The 20,283-nt window shown below is 40.9% G+C and overlaps 1 protein-coding gene across 5 annotated transcripts in view; it reads right to left on the bottom strand.

Moving 5' to 3' along the window:
* CDKL5 (cyclin dependent kinase like 5) overlaps window positions 1-20,283 on the bottom strand; it is a 423,438-nt gene that overhangs the window by 127,520 nt on the left and 275,635 nt on the right. For all 5 annotated transcript variants that reach the window (XM_088451639.1, XM_088451641.1, XM_088451640.1 and 2 more), the window contains 2 exons: window positions 16,142-16,278; window positions 3,489-3,609 (listed from right to left, as the gene is read on the bottom strand). In XM_088451639.1, the coding sequence (XP_088307765.1) occupies window positions 3,489-3,609; window positions 16,142-16,278 (258 nt within the window). The remainder of the gene's footprint in view (window positions 1-3,488; window positions 3,610-16,141; window positions 16,279-20,283) is intronic.

A 20,283-nucleotide genomic window follows, 5' to 3' on the forward strand; every position in this document is an offset into this window, starting at 1 on the left:
TGCAAATAGGTTTAAAGTAATTTATGCAAAATACATATTAAATGTTAAGAATGCATTCATGAAGAGCACTGTGACATTACCGTAGGTCTGTTAGACTATTTTTTTTACAGTACTTACATTATATATAGTAAAGAATATTTTATAAAATATTTTACTTTTATAATTTGTGGCGTGGTGTAGGGGGAAAACAAATGAGATAGAAATGAAGAGGGGAAAAGCATAGTATCATTTATGTAGAAAACGTACAGCAATCTCAGGGCTTAGCTGAAAGGAAAAAGTAAAAGCATTGTATCACCAAATGTAGCAAAAAGAAGCTCCTGAAGGCACTTACATGAAAAGTCAATCATTAACAAAATGGAAAAAAATCAATAATAAACTCAATCATAAAATAGAAACATTCTTCTTTGGTGCTGCCGTTAATATAGGGTAACCACCTGTACAGTATGTTAAAATGGAGTGTCAAAAAAAAAAAACGGGACTAGACAGTGCAAATGGTACTGTATATGTTTATTTAAATGAAGCACACACATGACATTTGCACTATCCATTCCTGTCTCATATTAAAAATATGTGTTAATAAAATGAATCGGCATGATCTATTCTTCTAAAGCAGTGGTTCTCAAACAGGGTCTTTAGGACCCCAAACAGGTCACATTTTCCAGGTCACCCATCAGTCCACAGGTGAATTCATTACTCACCGATACATTTAAAAGATCCACAGGTGGAGATAATCATATTACCAGTGCCGTAGCTAGCGCTCCAGATGCAGGCCACGCCCCCTCCATATGACATCACATGGCGGGCGTGTGGCCTGCATCCGGCGCAGAGAGCTGGTGATTGCAGCAATGCCCAGAGCATCCTCAGGATGCGCGGAGTGCTGTAAGGGCAGCATTGTGACCCTCTGGAGCATCCTAAGGATGCTCCAGGCGGCACTTGAGAAGATATTCTGGCAGCAGGGTGCCGTTACATCCACCCTGCTAGCCAGATACAGGGGTTGTGGGTGAGCACTGCGCTCCGTGCAGCCGCACTGCTCGCACACCCCTAGTCACTTATGATTCTGTGAGGAGACCTGGAAAACATGCACTGTTTGGGGTCCTGAGCCCAGTTTGAGAACCTATGTTCTAAAAGTTGCAGTTATGGAATAGTTGTACCATCTAAGTCACAAAAAAGTAGCATGGCCATAAATAATGCAGCAAGAGCGCGCATACCTCTTCACTGGGGTTCCCACCTCCCGATGACTGTCAATGAGTGGTGTCAGAGGATGGACTTCTACATGTCCATGGATGACACCACATTCTCAACTGTAGACAGCATGCTAACATGCAGGGTTTACAGCCACTTGGTACAGATGGATGTGCTTCCCCTTATCTTGTCAACAGCAAGATCTCAGTCACTCAGGTAGCTCATTCTGTGTAGGAGGTTCCCCCTGGCCCCCAAGTATTTCTCCTTCCAATCTTCTCTTCTTTCCTCTTTTCTATCTTTCTGTTTGTTACCTTGGTTCAAGAATACTATGAAAGAATATGCTGCAACTGCTTTTGCATATTTATTGTTACTTTTTTGCTCTTATTGGTCATATATTTGACAAAAATGTTGATGCTAAAGAATGTATTAAAATGTACATTATATCAACATTAGCTTTCATTTAAGCACAGGTGGGGGGATTTATGTTCCTTCATTACCAGACCAAATTTTCTTTTTTGAGATGTGTCAGTGTAAATGGGATTAACTTTATTACTTTCTAATCTATACAAATTAGTTTGTTATTTCATAACTTTAGAAGCAATAAGTAGGCATTCAGGAGTACCAAATTTAAAGTGGTTAATGAATGATGGAGGTATTGATGATGGAGGGCAAGGATGAGGGGTTAATGGGATATATTTACTAAAGTGCAGGTTTTTAGAAGTGAAGATGTTGCCCACAGCAACCAATCAGATTCTAGGTATAATCTTCTATAAGATGCTAGATAAATGTTATGTAGATTCTGATTTGTTGCTATGGGCAACAACTCCACTTCTAAAAACCCACACTTTATTAAATATACCCCAATGATTGACGGAGGATGAAAGATAAATGATAACTGTTGGAATGATTTGGTGGTGGATTAATAATGGAAAATGATAGGTTAATTCATAGTTAGTGGTAATAGCTAAGTGCCCCTCCATAGGCGGGGTGCAATAGATATCGTACAATAACTCACATTTTGAAATACCTACATGTGAGTATAGTATCTGACCGGGTTGGGTATGAAATCCCGGCGGCTGATCAGCTGCCGGGTGAAAAGCCAATGTTTGAAACCCAAAATACCATACTAACCCTACCCTTCTCCCCCTAACTCTAACCCTCCCTTAGAGGTGCATAACCCTAAATCTTCCGGGGGTGCGCCTAACCCTAAGTCCCCAAGGGGGTGCCTAAACTTAACCGCCCCTTTCCCTCACCCTAAACCCAACCCTCCTGGGGGGTGCCTAACTCTATCCTCCCCTTCCCTTAGCCTAACCCCAACCCTCCCTGGGGTGCCTAACCCTAAGACTCCACGGGGGTGCCTAAACCTACCCCCCCCTGCGACTAACGCTAACCCTGTCCCCGCTTACCTTTGTTCGGGAAGCCATCTGTCGGGAATCCGTCGTCGGGCTAAAGATAGGTGATGGTATTTAGATGCCTATCTTTAGCACTAAGTCGGAATATCGATGCCGGGATTCCGACAGACAGCTTCCCGTGCGTCGGTATTCTAACTACATCCCTTCTGGCCTGCATCCATGGCACAGAACAATACAGAGGAACCCTTACTGGTTAGTGAAGCCTCTTCAATCCAGCGGAGATTTAGAAAAGCTGGAAAGGCTATGCTAGACCCCACTGCCGCACAACAAATGCACTGCATATCTGAGTATAGGGAAACGAGAACAAGCAGGAAGTTCATTGATTTCTCGTCTGAAACCCCCTTGATAAATTGCACTAACCTGTGATAACCCTTTTAACTAATGGAAAACGGGAGAAATAGGGGTTATAACTGGATGATAAATAGAGCCCTTAGAAAAGGATGGAATCATTATTATATGCTGGGTGATGTGGTGAAAACATTAAGATGATGGTGGATGATAAAGGACAGAAAATGCGCGAGTGTGATGCTGTTATTATGATGGGGAAAGTGATAGGGTGAAAATCATGGGGGCACCGGCCTATGCTGGCAAACGAGCTGGTATTAGTTAGTGATATCTAGTTATTGAAGGATAGGAGAGACATTGATCCACGTCTTTCCTGAACTAATGTGGCCACCCTATTTTTGTATATGTCCTGGTGACGTAAATACGATGTCTACTACAACCTCTCCCATGTTGAATGTTCACGGATCCTATCTGAAGAGCTTGCCTTCATAATACATAGATGTACAAAAAGTGGTAGGGAAGGTGTTTTAGTAAGTGTAGTATAAGATTTTTATTTTATGAAGCTACTCATACCTCTTTAACAAACAAAATCTATAAGAAACCTCTCACCTCTATGAACAATGTCATTCTTGTGACACCAGTGAATTGCCTTGATGAGCTGATAAATGTAGTTCTTGACTTTTTCCGGAGGAACTCCATTTGGCATCTCTTCCAGCAGCTCAAGCATGTTCTAAATAAGGAAAATTACAACAAGGTTCAGTGTTAATCTTATTACAGTTTAACACGGCTCATTTCAGCAACGTAGACTCACTCAAAGCCTGGTTTGTTTCCCGGCCAAAAGAATCATGCCGATGTGATCATGCAAACACAGCACACGGTCATAAGTTTTAACAGCAGGGATGCATAAAATGTATAACAGCTTAGTTTTTGATTTAGGAAAACCAAAAATTATTTGCAATATCAAATTTGTAACCCACCCATAAGTGGCTAAAGTTATTTATTATTGCTGCAAAAATAACTGAAGGCATCTAAGAAAGGTAACTGTATACTGATTATATAAGTTCTAATAAAAGTTTTTATTTTCAGACAGGAGCATACCCCCCAGGGGCTTGCAATTCCATCCTTGCAAATCAATCCTTGCATATGCAAATCCAGCAAGAGGTGTCTGACACCCCCTGCTTTATAACCAAAACATCGGGCACAATTGTGGGTGGTGCCGGCCAGCTGAGTAAGCCTCAGCTTATGCAGGCTGGCCGGCTTGCGAGGCCTGGAAACTGCGTCCATGGCCTTGCCGCTCCTGGAAAATGAGGATGACACGCTCCTGTTTCCGGGAACGCCTTTCGTCCCCACCCCTGCATCTCCCCGAAAATGCCTCTGCAACGTGTGATCATGTAGGACCCTGATAATCGGTAATCTGCGTTCTGCATTGCTCTATTGTGTAATGCTGAATCAGCCCACCAGACCTCTGTATAGCAATAGGCTTTGTTTGACAAAAGCCTACATCTGGTATTCTAACTAGATAGCTACAACATGCAGCTCTGATGCTATTCAGTGTCCAGAAAAGTACTTTCCCAATCATGACACTTTGACCACATGAAAAAATAATATCCTTTTCAAAGTAATTTGGATTTCTATCAGCCATACTCTCCACATTGACGCATTTCAGTGAAGCCTTACAATGTACAACAGGAAAAAGATGTTTTTTTTTAAACCTTTTTTGCGTAACTTCTTCTCATAGCGGATTTTTTTCTTATCTTTTGCTGTTATATATTGGGGCAATACTGTGTATGTAAATGAATCCACAATCCATGACAAAATCTTAGCTATAAAACTGCACTATGCATTACCTTTCTGCCTTTCTTTTAGTTCAGTTGCCTCATTACTCAATTCCCACAGATTTGGAAAACCTAGTGGCGGTGGGCTAAAGTGAATAGATTCACTAAACTCCTCTTTACAAATAAACTGTTTTATATATTTTTATGTACATTTTTATTATTTGGAAATGATATGTTAGTACTGTATTACACCACTTTATGCTGTGCTTGTATCCTGCTTTGCTTCTGCGACCTATATGCATTCCTCTCATGATAACCCAGTGACTCGAGATTTGGACAAATTGAAGATGACATTTTCCAAACATAAAGCACTTAACCAACTGCTCTTCAAAGATAAGCGATTTCTATCCACTTATTTTGTACGTTTGCATTTACAAAATGCTGTGAGGAGATTAAATATGCATTCCGAACCATATGGGCAAGCAACAGGTGTTCTTAGAAGGTCCCCGCCCTAAATTAGAGGAGGTACTATTCTTGCTTACAAGAACTTATTAACTTTTTTCTGCTTTATTTAAATTAGTGTTCATTTTACATTTTACTGAAATATTAAATTTATGATCAAAACCTTCAACAGCAACAATTTATTCACCTTTATTATAGACAGTTTACCTTACAAATACTTAATTTTTGTCTTATAAGACAGATGGTAATGTCTTGGAGATGGAGTGATTAATGGGGAAGGGTTTAATGATAGAGGTTTAAGAGTTGATCAATGTGAAGCATTAAGTATGACAGTTCGACAAGAAGCAATACAGTACATTGAACATTGGCTAGATGGCCTATATACTGCTGTAGTTTTGAACCATGCTATCTATTTTGGGTCCAAAGCAGTCTTCGCTCCACTTCTTATGGTTGCCAAACTTTGGAACACAATTGCAATGACCATAACACCCGTAGGTGGGGTGGTGGTAACGGTTTGTGAAGTCTTTCAAAATTTTTGCTTATACAAGCAATGTTGTGTGGAGGGGTAAAACAAAAAAGTTCCCATGCACACCTTTGCTTGTGTAAACAAAGACTTGTGTTGACCAACAGTCTATGTATCATCTCCTATTGGTGTCATGGTCAATTTACATTGCAAAGAGTAACATGCATCGTCATTGGGCATTTCCAGGCTGCTGACCTGGCACCAATAAGCTACAGATGTGTCCTCTTCCATCTTTGACGGCAAACGTGTGCACACATCGCGCCATGCACCTTGCCACTGTGGCAGCTTTCGCACCATGCAATCCAATGTACCATGGGTGAGAATGTAGCACGAGTACCCAGTCACGGACGCGTGATTTGCCGTATCAGTGGCAAATATATGTAGTAAACACTGCTAAAATAGCAGAAGCTTCAATTGTTTTTCCAACTACAATGTAGACAATAATCCCAGCTGCCACAGAATAACATAAATTTACTGGTTGCAAAATGAATCACATAATAGGCAGAAGAAAAAACAAATTTGTTAGATAATCAATTTAGCTTTTCAGGAAAGAGTTTGAACTGCCATAGGGCTTTCTACTATAGCCTTACAATGGTTCCTTGCGGGATGGGTATGGGATGCCGGGTTCGAGATCTGGGTGGTCAAAATCCTGATGCCGGCATCATGACAGGATTAGTATACTGACACTTGTCAGTAGGTATTCTAACCCTCCCCCTCTCCTTACCGTAACAGTAACCCTCCCTCTCCGGTGCCTGAACCTAACCTCCCCCCTAATGCCTAAACCTAACCTCCCCCTCCCCGCACCTAGTGCCTAACCCTAACAACCTCCCCACCCAGTGCCTAATCCTCCCCCCCCAACCCCTCTACTTACCTTTGGGATGTCGGCGGCCGGAATGCCGATGCCAGGATTCTGACAGGTGTTGGGATTCTGGCACCGTTATTCTAAGCGGGATACTGAAAGTATCCCATTCCTCGACGATATTTATAATATCAACAGAACACCTCTAGACTTGTTCAGCATGTCGACACTGATCAAATGTGGATATGGTGACAATGTGGACAAGCAATTTTATCTCTAACGCTAACCCTAGTGCTAACCCTAACATGTGTATTGTCAACATTTTCCCTACGCTATGTTGACATTTTTCAGATATCAATATTGTAACTATGGTGACATTTAGGTGCCGACCTTATGAATGTTGACATAGTGACTGCATAACCCTTACAAAATGGAACAGTGACCCTGATAAGTGACCGGTGTTATAAACATTATAAACTCTTTCTTGTCTGCATTTGATAAAAGTAAATGGAAAATAATAATAAAAAAAGCTTTCCCTTTAAACAGTGCATGTTACATTTCTAGTTTCTGAGACTCTTATGTGCATATAGAGTCTGCTAATTTGAATATGACTGCAATAGCCACTAATCAGAACATTGTGTGAAGGCTACAGGGTTTCACGGTATCTAGGACACAAGCCATGTTGATTGATGTGTGTGTTGGGAGGTGTGTGTTCGAGAAAGGCTGCTGTACAGAAATCCAAGCAAGGCTTCTACACCTCCTAAAGCACAATAATGCCATATGCCATTTTATTTGAAGAGTCTGTCTGTAGATTAATAAAATGTCTCAAATTTTACCTAATATAAGATCAAAGTTACAAGAGGGGACAGCACGTCACACAGAAATAGAGAACAACAATTCCCACACTAATAGATAGAAACTGTGGTACGGTGTGAGTGACTTGACCTAATAGGTGGTATTATGTGTGATATACTAGGTTGAATTTTCCTAAGAGTGCAGGATAGTGTCAGAATGAATGTGACACCTGATTAGACAAGTGCTGCAGCAATTTTGTGTCATCCTGACACCTGTACAAATTCTATTTGGTGTGATGTATCTATGCAATAGTGAGGACTATAGGGGAGATACCATGCATTTTTGCTAATCAAAAGGAAAATCTGTGTAATAATAAAAAATTGGTTAAACATCTCTCGTATTTACTCCTACAAGAATACAATACTAAATGACACACAAAAGAAAGGGCAACACATTTACCTTATAAAACACATAGGGCTTGATTTAGGTGTGCACATAGTGTCAATGTCGCACGCTAGCAGCCAGTGTTTTCAGTCTGCGCATGCGTCCGTACTGCACCGCGCATGCGTCCTCAGGGTTACCGCAGGGAGCCGCAGAATGATTCTGGACGCAAGAGTTGGGGATTTCAGTGTGCGTTTCTGCAAGTTAATGGGGGGACGGCTAGCCAGTTGCGGGCTAAAAAGACGCTGACACAGGAGATCATGTTTAGAAGGGAAATCGCGTCCGCCATAGGGCTGGTGTAATCTTCAATGTTGCCACCAATAGTGCAACGTTGGTGCATCTTACTACAGGCCACAACGGAATAGTGCCTCAGACAGAGGGCATCTCAGTAGGCTGGGAATCGGTTGTGGCATTAGCATAAAGACGAAAATGTGGTTGCGGGAAAATCTGCGTGCACCTCTGAATCAGGCCCATAGTCTGCCAAAAATCATACTGGTAAGTTAATTGGTTTGTGACAAAAATTGACCCTAGTGAGTGTGTGTCCATGTGATAGGGAGTATAGATTGTAAGCTCCACTGGGACAGGACTGATGGGAGTGACAAAAATATCTCTGTTATGCGCTGCGGAATATGTGTGTGCTATATAATAACTGTAAATAAATGTCAAATCTCGTCATCTTAGAAATCTAGGGAAAATTTATGATTCTGTCTTGGTATTTCTTGGATGGATTATAAACCACTATATATATATATATATATATATATATATTTAAAAAACACTAGAAAATCACTGCAAAACCACCGTTTTCAAACCCGACACCCTGCGATATGATATCCCAGTTTTATCACTTATAAAAAAAAAAAAAACCAGCTGAAAAAAAGTACAAGACAAAAGAGGTTGTTGTGGGAGGTGGAGTACTGTAGCTGGAACCGCTGACAGTCTGGGCTGTCTTGCTCGAAAACGATGAAAAAAAATTAGAGATTGGCACTAATAGGATATCTGTCTATTAAGTAGACCAGCACACACACATTAACTCTTTTTGTGTGGGAGAGCTCTTGTCATTAGATTGATTTTTTTAACAAGGATTACATCAGATAAAGACAATAAGAAGAGTGTACAGTAGGCAAGTACAACCGCAAAACAGAAAAGATTTAAGCTGGATACACACTGGAGCGATATCAGCATGATATGTAGTTTCCAGCCAAATCAGAACGACATATCTGCCAGATTATTCAGTGTGTGTACGGCCAATCTGCCCGTCGGCCTCCATATTATCGTTCCAGTGTGTACCCAGCATTAGGGGCAATTGGTGCTAAATGACAACATTCATTTACACATTTACCCCCTAAGGGCTGATTCTGACCGCCACTTTATGCTAATGCTATTAAAAGAATTTTCCTGGTGTACAAGCGTGCGTCCTAATGTGCAAGGACTAAGACGCCCACTTTAAGTGTCTTTAGATGCTGTAATACTGATTGGTACATCTTTAGATGCCACTATAAGTTGTGCCATCGAAACATGCAACAGCCCTATGGAAAGTGCAGATTTTCTGTCTGAGTATGGCCTCCAATGTGAGAGATTGCGGTGTCTATGTACTAATCCTTGTAGAGAGATAAAGTCATAACAGACTCAGGATGGCTGCAAAATTCACGCTTCCAGGGCCTGTGAAGCTGCGTCGGAAGATGCAGACACTGGCCTCGGCACACCAAGAGAGCAGGGTTGACCCACCCCATTTTACGTAACGCTGGGCATCGCTGCTCCTTCCCCGCCAAACAAATGGGGGCACTGCGACCGCTGTCGCAGGCACAGATTGGCACATGCGCAGTACAGATCCTGCTCATGTGCTGCTTGTCAACCATTAGAGTTGTATGTAAACCACCGGGTTTGCTTACAACTCTGAAACAAGCCCTGTGTACGCAACAACTTCAGCAACACGCCCGCGACACACCCATAAGACGGACCTTTTTCGTGCATCTGAATAGCCACCTCTTAGTCACCGCCCAAGAACACCCAGAGCATACACTATATATCTGATATAATGCGTCTCCACTGCAACTGTGCCTCTGTGCATACGCACCGTGGGACACATACGCAGTGCGACTTTTTAGCGAAAAAAAGATGAGTACTCAGTAGCAAAAAATCACTCAACTCCTTGAACATCAGCAGTGTGTGCACCTCAGAATCAGGTCCATGGTCTCCAAAGTACTAGGAAGAGAAAGTACAGCGGAATGGAACAAATTTCATTCAAAATTAAGAAGAAGGGGAAATGATGAGCTAGAAATCTAAATCAGGCTGGTAACAGCCAGGACCAATGTTCCTAATGAGCTAGATCTATCACAGGGAATTATAGTTTTCTGAGAAGCAAATAAGCACTTATGTGAAATAGCATTTATGGTCCTCTGAGTCAATACCAACATGGCATAAAATTGGCTGTAATATTCATATCTAAGCATGTACAAGAAAATTAACTTGTTGTTAGAGGAGAAACTAAGGTTGTCCATTAAAGATCAATGTTTGGCAATCACTAATGGTTCACGACTGATGTTCAATGGATTTGCAATCGATGGTGGGTGCCTGATGGTTCTTTGCCATCAATGGGTTTGCTTTTTTCCAGCCTTTTGGGATCTATCTACTTTGCTCATTGACGGCCGTGAACCATCGATGCTTCAACCATTGACGGTTTTCTGATGATGGTTGTCTGCTATTGACCATCAATGATGACTATTTCAATGGACAACCCTAGGATAAACTATAGTGGAGACTGAACAAACTCCTCCTGCTTGCCATCCTTAAATACAGGAATGAGTTTACTCATTTGTTCAAAAGAGTAGAAATACCTAGACCACACCACAGTGTTTGAAAGAGGATAAAGAAGGCTCGTCTTATAGTGGAGTTTTAGGGGAGGGGGTCTACCTATATAGATACATGTTTGCAGATGTTTAATTTTACAGAGGGCATTTCTAAATACTGGCATAAGATTTTTGTTATCAGCTATGTAAAAAAAACTAGGGGACAACCCCTAATTATACCCAGTACATTAGTAATTTATTTTGGCCAGCTACAGTAGATGATGGATCGAGCAATGCAAGCCATGCTGACTCTTCCCAATTTTTAAAAACTGCCAAGCACAGGATAGCAAAGCAACAAGAAGAACAAAGCGCCTGTCTCTTGATGTTCTCATCAAACTCCAGGTCTGCTTGTTTCTCACATTACTCATCTTCCTACATTTGCACAGTACGTCTATGGTTGGAAACAGAGAAAATACTTGTATGCCATTTATAGCAAACATGCAGAATATGTATATAAATAATAATAAATAATCATAAACAATATGTCGGAATCCATGCAGGCAAATTCCGACACTTACCAATAGACCACCCTCATCAAAAATAACATTGTTACTAGGATCCCTAGGTCCAAGCACCTTCATTCAATAAAAAATAAATTTTCAGTAAAGTGTTACATAGCACCTTCATCCACTTGGCTCTTGTTTACCTGAGAATAATGTAAAGGAATACTGCCCAACTTTTCCTGTAGGAGAATCTGGAGCAAACAAAAAAGGGACAAATCTTTCCCACGCTGCACCTTCCCACACCCCCATCCTGTTCCCTAACCCTAAAAGGACCCATTGAATGGGATATACCTTCCAACCAGTGTTTGCTCCAGAGGTCGAGCCAAATAGGGGGGCCACACCAACTACCAGTTAGTCCCAGCCGGTGATGTTTGGGAGCATTTGTAAGGGCAGTTGGTGTAACTCCCCAATTTGTATTTTGTACTGTAGAAGGATAAACATCCCTAAACTTACAAAGCCATCTATTCAAAAAGTTATCTCCTTCTCTGCAAAGTTAATTGGATGCAATTTCAAATGAATTTCACTGATTCGATCACCATAAAAATGTGAACAGTACAATTGCCAATATATCCCCATTTGAATTTGCAATTCAAAAATTTGTGACTGATAATCGCAGTTTGCGTTCAATGGGCCTGATTGAGCAAGGATTGCAATTGTAAAGCTGCACGCAGGCAACTTTGCAATTACGTCCTTGCTGATGGCCGCGATGGTGGACGGCGATGTGCAGCCAGCCAGCTGAGTAAGCCTCAGCATACTCAGGATGGATGGCTTGCGAGCCCAGGACACTGCGTCGATTGACACAGATCCTGGGCTTGCCAGAAAATGGGGAGGACACGTTGGGAATCTGCTGAATCAAGCCCAATGTTCATGTTTCAATTAGTATTTTTAAATATTTTCATTCTTTTTTACACACTATTGTCTTTATATATCTACCATGGTAACCAAAAAAAAGCACTTGTTCCCCAGGAGCAAAGGAACGTAATTGGGCATTACAATTGTACACCCTTTGTTGTCCCTGTTCCAAGTGTTTTCTCATTATCAGCACCACTGCAGCTATACTGTATCTAAGAAACATACTCAATAACAGTTTATAACAACTGGGTTGTCCCTCCCATATATGTGGCAATATACAGCAATCCCCTTGGGTATCTCCCATATATCAAATCAAAAGGTGAGTACCCCGTGGAAGATTGTGGAACCTCTCTAATGGCCAACATTAAATAGGGTAACAAATAATCCCAATCTTTCCCATCTTTATCCACCACTTTCCTTAGTATATTCTTTAAAATCTTGTTAAATCTCTCCACTAAACCATCAGTATGAGGGTGATACATGGAGTTCCTTAGCTGAGTGACCTTAAATGTTAGCACAACTCTTTCATGAATCTTGACATAAATGGGGTACCCTGATCAGTTAGGATTTATGGAACAATTCAGACTCACGGAATACTCCCATTGCCACCGTATCAATAACATTATTAAACAGATCTGGGTTATTCACTTTTGGAACAAATTGGGTTTCTCAGCTTCTAGAAGTGGGAAAATGTTCTACCCAATACAGCATTAAACATCAAATAAGGAACTAATCCCTCAGTGACTACTGTGGGACCACACTGTGTTTCTATGTTCACTTAAGAAGTACCATAATGCAGAGTATCCAATTAGAGATGAACGGGTCAGGTTCTCAGAGAACCAGACCCACCAGAACATTGCAATTCCAAGTCGGATCCAAGACAGATTCGGGTTTTCCTGACTGACTCAGATCTCAAAACGAGGCAAAATATCATCTTCCCGCTGTCGGGTTCTCACAGGTTTTGGATTCTATAAAGGGCCTGGTGATCGGCGCCATTTTCACTCTGGCTGTGGATGGTGAACTGAACAGATGTGTTGCTGTCACTGTCTGTGTCAGTGTGTTGTCCAACTTGTCCTGTTGGGGTCTGGGGCTGAAGGCTGTTGTTCATAAAGGGGCTGCAGTACATAAAGGGGGGCTTCAGTGGGTGCTGCAGCTGCTGTGTCACTTGTCCTGTCAATCAAGGGGCTGCTGCTGTGTTATACATAAGGGCTACTGCTGTGTTGCTGTCCTGTCCATCAAGGGGCTAGGGCTGCAGTCCATAATGGGGTGCTGTGTTGTCCAGGGGGTGCTCTGTCTATTAGGGGTGCTCTTCCCCAGTGTAAAAAAAATAAAAGTGCTTTTTGTTTTGCTTCTTTTTTGTGTGTGTGCGTTAGTAACTTAGCTGCACTATTATTGTTTGGTGACACTGCCGGCCAGACCGCAGTTTAACTGCAGGTGGTCTGTCCGCACTCAGCAGTGGTGCTTTGTTGTCCATAAAGAAGGGGTGCTGTCTGTTTTGTTCATCAAGGGGCTGTTGCCTTGTTGAGGGGTTCCCTTCCCCAGTGTAAAAAAAATAAACGTTATATAAAATGAATATTATAAATCCACAAAAAATTAAAAAATAAAATATATTAAAACATTAAAATATATAAATTAAAACTAATCAATTCTTCCGTCCTTTCCCTGTCTTCAGTCCATAAACATATTCCAACTCCGTCGCGCCTCTGACCTAGTTAAGGAAAACTAGTATAGTTTTTTAAACTGCCATCCTGTCTACCACTGCAGTGCCACTCTGTGCCATGTTGGAAGCTGAACTGCCACATGTTAGTGCCACCCACTGCTGTCGCTTAGCTTAGTCAACCAGATGAAATCAATATTGTGAGCAGTGAGGTGGTCAAAATTGACTGGAAATTACTGGAAATAAATATTATTGAGGTTAATAATATTGTAGGAACAAAAACAGGCCCAAATTATGTGATTTTAGCTGTTTTATGATTTAAAAAATAAATAAAATAATACATATCCAAAACCAAAACATGTAAGGGGTGGTTTTGGCAAAACCAAATCCAGATCCAAAACATGAGGAGATACAGATCCAAAACCAAAACACGGGGGTCGGCGCACAACCTAATCCCAATGTATACCTATTACACCAACAGTTTTCCCCTGACGTTTGAGGGGTTCACCACCTTGGCTTTTACAAGAGTAAGCAGGCTATCAGAATCTAACAGAGCCTCTACCCATTTGCCTTTTACAATAATTATACACATTTGTTTATCTGGCTCAGCCTGTCAGTCTGCAGTGCAGTCTAGCTGAGCAAAGAAAGATACTCTGTGATTTATATATGTAGTATAACATTGCATAGGTTCAGAGGTAAGTGTACAATTAGTCAGAACATGGACCAAGCCACCACAAAACACCTGATCATATTTTCATTAAGTCTTATACGATGCCTGAACCTTCCTGGCACAGCTGGCCAATCTCCAGGTTCCAAGCCTACAGTCTCTGGATTTTTAACGTCATTTCACCAACCAACACCCTTTTACCCTGGAACATTCTTACCAGAATTCACTGGAGATCGCAGTGCGGGGCTAGGGGTCATTGTGATACATTCAACAGTTCCTAGGCCACCACATACTTCTCCACCATTTCCACAAGATGGACTGCTGTTTTAGGGTCCCCGTGGCTCACCCACTTGCACAGAACTGCAGACAGGGACTATAGCTATCGGTCCATAACAATCCTTTCCAGGATCTATGGTCCTTTTAAGAGTCTCTGGCTGTAGCCACTTCTTGGTGAGATGGATGAGATCATGCATTTGTGAGTGGGGAGGTTTATCCGCTTGGAACCCCCAGCGATGAACTCATTGTGCTCGAACAGATATTGTGGCATCCAAATGAGTTAAAATTAAATTTTTAGTTTGTCATAGTGCTTGGCATCAGTAAAACTCAACTCAAAATATGCCTTTGCGGTTGCCCTAACAGGCAGGGTGCCAAAAGGCCTGCCTACTGACCTTTAGACCGACTTTTACTCTCAGTGGTGCTTTCGAAAGTTGTTAAATAGGCTTAAACACCATCACTCTTTGTCATCTTTTGCAGAAAATGACTAGCTCATATGGAGCTGGAGCTAGTTGTGACATGCGTGGAAGAATTTCCAGACAAGGCTGCTAGATGCTGCACCACCTCTTTGAAGACTTCCTGGTCTTGGTGCTGTTGTTTCCGAAGTTCATTAATGGCCAATTGCTGTTGCCTCTGGATCTCCTCAACATCCAATTGCTGTTGCCTCTGGGCCTTCTCAATGGCTAACTGATGCAGCCTGGTAGATTGCTGCTGAGCCGCAGTATCCTGTAGTAGCGCCTTTAGTATGGCTTCCATGTTATCTCTTAGTGCAAAAAGATAAGGAAGAAGGATAATCTGGCTTCCCTAAGCATCTAATGATGACACCACCAAGAAGTTGAAAAAATAGAAAATTAATTTAAAAGAAAACAAACAACAGTGTCTGTCACAAGTTTTCATATAGATTTTTATGGCCGTAATTTAAGTGCAATGCTTGCATTCTCCATCATGTGTAGCAAGGTAATGTTAGGGTTGTCATCTCCTGTGGTAAATTGCATCACCTTGCATGCAGCAACCAATTAGCAGCACACCAGCCTAGGGTCTTAGTAAAGTAACCGCAGCTAGTGTTATTTGAGATCACAAAATATACAAAACAAAAACAATAATCCTAGCCTGTCTGGCTGTAACTAACATACAATTTCATCTCTCAAGGTGAAAGGTCCTAGTGTCCAACTCACTAAACAGCATTTAGCACAGCACTTACAATCACACGCAATGGTCTCTCACTCTCTGCAGGCCTCAACCTGCTCCCCGGGCAGTGAGAGATGGACTAGATAAAGTGATCCACATTTTATCAGCCTCTCACAGGTGGTCTGGCAATCAATATTGATTATATTGTGACAAAACACTGGGGAAGTTGTCAAGTAGATATATACCTCTACTTGACAACTTCCCCAGTGTTTTGTGCCAATATAAAGAGTGCAGAATTTTAAAGGGATTTCACATGAATGTACTTTGGTCAGATGTGTCTACTCACAGAGGCTAGTAGTATGGAGACAATCGTATGCACAGAATATCACAAATCACTTTACAGTGATATATCAACATTTCCCATGTATGTATGTATGTATGAGCATTTTACATTTGCTTGGAACACTTTTTCACATATGGAAAATGTGTAGATGCAGGTGCTTGAACTAGATTTCAGATGATTTTTCCATCTACCTACCTTCTCGACATATTCAAAGACTAGGTATAATTTTCCTCTTCTCCTAAATGCTTCTTTCAGCTCAACTATATTTTCTTGCTTCAAAGTACGAAGCATTTTAAGCTCTCGCAGTGTCGTCTCCTTGACTTCTTCATTTTCTGAAAGAAAAAAAAAACAGAAGAGGGGAGAAAATTACTGGTGTAATAACAATACTGCTCTTTGAAATGTTCTCACTTAAAGTGTGTGCACCCCTTCCAATTCTTCTTTCATTAAGAAGGGTAAATGTAGGCAATAAAGATTCAATATTGTTATTTATTTTAGTTGTTTTCCTCTGTGTAAAACTCCTTCCCTTACTTGATGTTTATAAGATGTGGAGAAGGTGAAGCAAAATGGTCAGAAGGTGAAATTTTGCAATGCTGGGAATACACTGTCTAATCAGGCTGATCACTTGATAATCATCTGGTCGGGCTGATGAGTGAACAGGGGGATTGCTACGACCAATCAGTAATTCTGTCGACCTGCAAAATCTTGTGCATGTCCGACTGATCCGATAATTGGTCAGCTGCATCGGGGAGTGTATGCACTGCCGCGGCCGACCGCCTGACATTTCCTGGCTCCTTGACAGAGGAGGAACAGGAAAATGTTTACCGCCATGGGACAGATGTACTAAGCTCTGAATATTGATAAACTGGAGAGTGATAAACCACCATCCAATCAGCTCCCAACTGTCATTTTTCAAACACAGCCTGTAACATGACAGTTGGGAGCCGATTGGCTGGTCAGTTATCACTCTCCACTTTATTACTTTTCAGATCTTAGTACATCTCCCCCCAGGAGAGGAATACAGATATCATGGCTATAAACTGTGATATATCTCACAGTGTATGACCATGATATCTGATGGACTCAGCTTGTCAGATAAAATGGCTGTCAGTCTGACAGACATTTTATCTCACAGCGTATGCCCAGCTTTAGAATTTATCTGTAGGAATTTAGCTCCAGCTAGACAGGATGACCAGGGGGCACTGAATTCCAGGATGGTGGTCTTGGACCTGTTCTTTTTACACCTGTTTCTCTGACATTTGTTTCTTACTGTAAAATCTGTTTCTTGATGTTTCTTCTTGACTCAGACATGGCATCTTTGATATTCAGTATGAGACAATGAGTAAATATAAATGAGCTTGACATTAGAAAATGTGCTCTACAATGAATACTTTAGGAGCAGTGCCTGATTATAAATGGTGAATAAATTAGGTAGAATGCTGAACATCTGCACCTGTTTTCATGCGTAGAATATAGGAGCTGTGAATGGATAAAAAGTGTCCAACAATCATTCCTATAAATGTGCTGAAACTGTCTGTTTTTATTAAACCGTAGAACTTTACCTTTCATCGCAGTTCCCTAGAACCCATTCAGTTAGTTTTATTCACTGACTATACATACAGCCGTAGTTAATTTGCTGGCTAGATGCTCGAGTGAGCACATAAAGCCAATGAGACATACCATACGTAATCATATAGACATCAGGATCATTGTGGCTTGTTCCATGTTTGGAAATATAGCTTGAGCTACTGCTGCAAATAATACTTTTCCGAATGTAAGAGCCAGATTTCAAGGGACTGTTCCATTATCCTGACTGCACCAGGATATCAGGAGGTATGTCCTGGTTACTGCTGGACAGGGTTATTTTAGTGGACAGTAGGGACACCATGGTGGAGGATGGGACATGCCTACAACATTCCCTCTGGTGGTGAGGGGGCACACTTTTGTTCCAACATGACAAGACTAATAGGGTATTCAATATGGAGTGAAAAGTACTTTTTTGCGATAATTTCGCAAAAAATGACGTCATTTTCGCTGCTTTTGGTTTTACACTGTATTCAACTTCAAAGACTTTTCGCAGGTTCGAAAAGTCTTAGAAAAAAAATGGGGATAACTTTTCACCACTGAATAGGTGGCGAAAAAAAGTGCAGAAATGGGGTTTAGAGGTGCAGGCTTAAAAAAAATAGCCTGCACCCCTGGGAATGACATTTTAAAAATAACTGTGTCAAAAAAAGTAAAAAAAAAAATACAGACACCCCAAAAAATTTATTGAAAAATTGGGGTGAAAAAAAAATGGGAAAAAAGTGTTTAAAAATAGGGAAATAGGTTCAGGGCTATTCTGCAAACATGCGGCAGGTGTATTCTAGAATAGGCTATTAGCGGCAGGTGCATAGTTGTAGAATTTTTTAAAATTTACTTTAGGGACATAAAAATATGCTAGTACCCATTTTCATGTACCCCAAATTTGATGGGACCACTTAAAAAAACGAAAAAAATAACCTAAGTGCTCTTCTGCATCACTTATTCAATGTCAGGAAAAAACACCTGCTGCGGCTATTTAAATCCCCGACTTTCATTTGCAGGCTAAAACGGGGGTACCCATAGTGATCCCCCATGTTTTTACAACCTTAGGGGGGTCCTACAATTTATTCAAGGAAAAATTAGTTTTTTTTTACGCAGATCCCACTTCGCAGTTTCCCGTTTTCATAGCTTTTATATTGAATACTAGGATAAAGAGGGCGCGCCCGATACTTTATCCCAGGAAAATCTCCGAAGTGGAGCAAATATGCCAGCACGGACTTTTCGCTCCCATATTGAATAACCCTCTAAATATCGGAAAGTATTGCTAAAAATAAGTGATTACTCTCCACTAGTTCCTGCATTTACAGCAGTGTCAGATTTTCAGGAGTTTTTTAAAAATGTGACAGACTCCTCCAAGACCCAGGGGACATAACTCACAGGGACAGCGGTTATTGCTACCGATATCCATGCAAGTTACAATAATTACATATCGGGGACATTTTTTGTAAAAAATGAAAAAGTCCATTGCAAGACGGTCTGCTAATACTCGCTGCACTGCGGCAATTATATATTCTTACACTACAATAATTAAACTCAGTGTATCCACATGGATGTGCCAAACTGGGTATTTACAATACGATTACTTTTCATATTTTTCAACAGAAAATATGAAAAGTAATATTATTGTAAATAACCAGTTTGGCGCATCCATATGGATACTCTAAATTTAATTATTGTGGTTATTCTGAGATATATACGCCAAAGAAACACATATTTTATATCTGAACTCCCAGTACTCTTTCAGCGCAGGCTTACATTTCAGCACATTCCAATCTAAAGAGGCAGTTGCTGTGAAATTGTCTAAAAGTAAAACAAAGAGTATATATATATATATATATATATATATATATATATACACTGTATATATACATATATATAGTAAATTACAGTATAATCTTCAGGCATCCTTTCTGGGAACAAATGCGAAAATAAGTTACTGTTTCTTATCAAAACATATTTTTTTACATTTACCTAAATAAATAAAATAAATATCATAACGGATTATGGGCCGTATTAAGTCCGGATTCGCGGTAATTTACCGCCGATGACGTCATTATCGCCTGTTTTCGTTTTCAATTTGAAAGACCTTCCGCCTAGGTGTTAAGTCAATGAAATGTAATAGGCGGTAAAGTATCGCCTACGAATGGCAGGCGTTAAAAAGTGCAGAATTGGGGTTTTGGGGTTCAACATTTTGGGAACCCCCGTGCAGCCTTCAGACAGTCCCCCAAAGGTAATCTGTGTCAAAAAATAAAATAAAATTAAGGGCACCCCAAAAATTTACTTTGCAAAAAGGGGGCAAAAAAAAAAAAAAGTTGGAGTACAAACTTAAACAACAGCGAACTTTACTCTGGGGGGGGGGGGGTCCCCAAGTATGCCCCAAGTATTTTTTTGATTGCAGGTGTTTGCAGCAGGTGGGTTTTTCACGTTTTTTTTAAGTCACTTCAGCAACTTTAAAATATGCTGAACCCCATTTTTAAGTACCCCAAATTTGATGCTCATAGTTGTTTTGCCCCCAAAAAACTTGTAAATGCTCTTCTGCATCACCTTATTCAAAGCCGCATGTATGCACCTGCGGCGGCTATTAGAAACCCCGACTTCCTTCAGTAGTTAAAAATGGGGGTACCCATAGTGATCCCCCATGTCTACATATCTTTAGGGGAATCCCTAGAATATTTCCTGAAAATTCCCATTTTTTTTAACCTGTAAAAAAAAGTAGTAAAAATTCACAAAAAAAATGACCAGTTCCGCCTCCTCCGGCC

This window comes from Taudactylus pleione, unplaced genomic scaffold, assembly GCF_031769625.1.
Source record: "Taudactylus pleione unplaced genomic scaffold, aTauple2 ptg000026l, whole genome shotgun sequence".
NCBI lineage: Eukaryota > Metazoa > Chordata > Amphibia > Anura > Myobatrachidae > Taudactylus > Taudactylus pleione.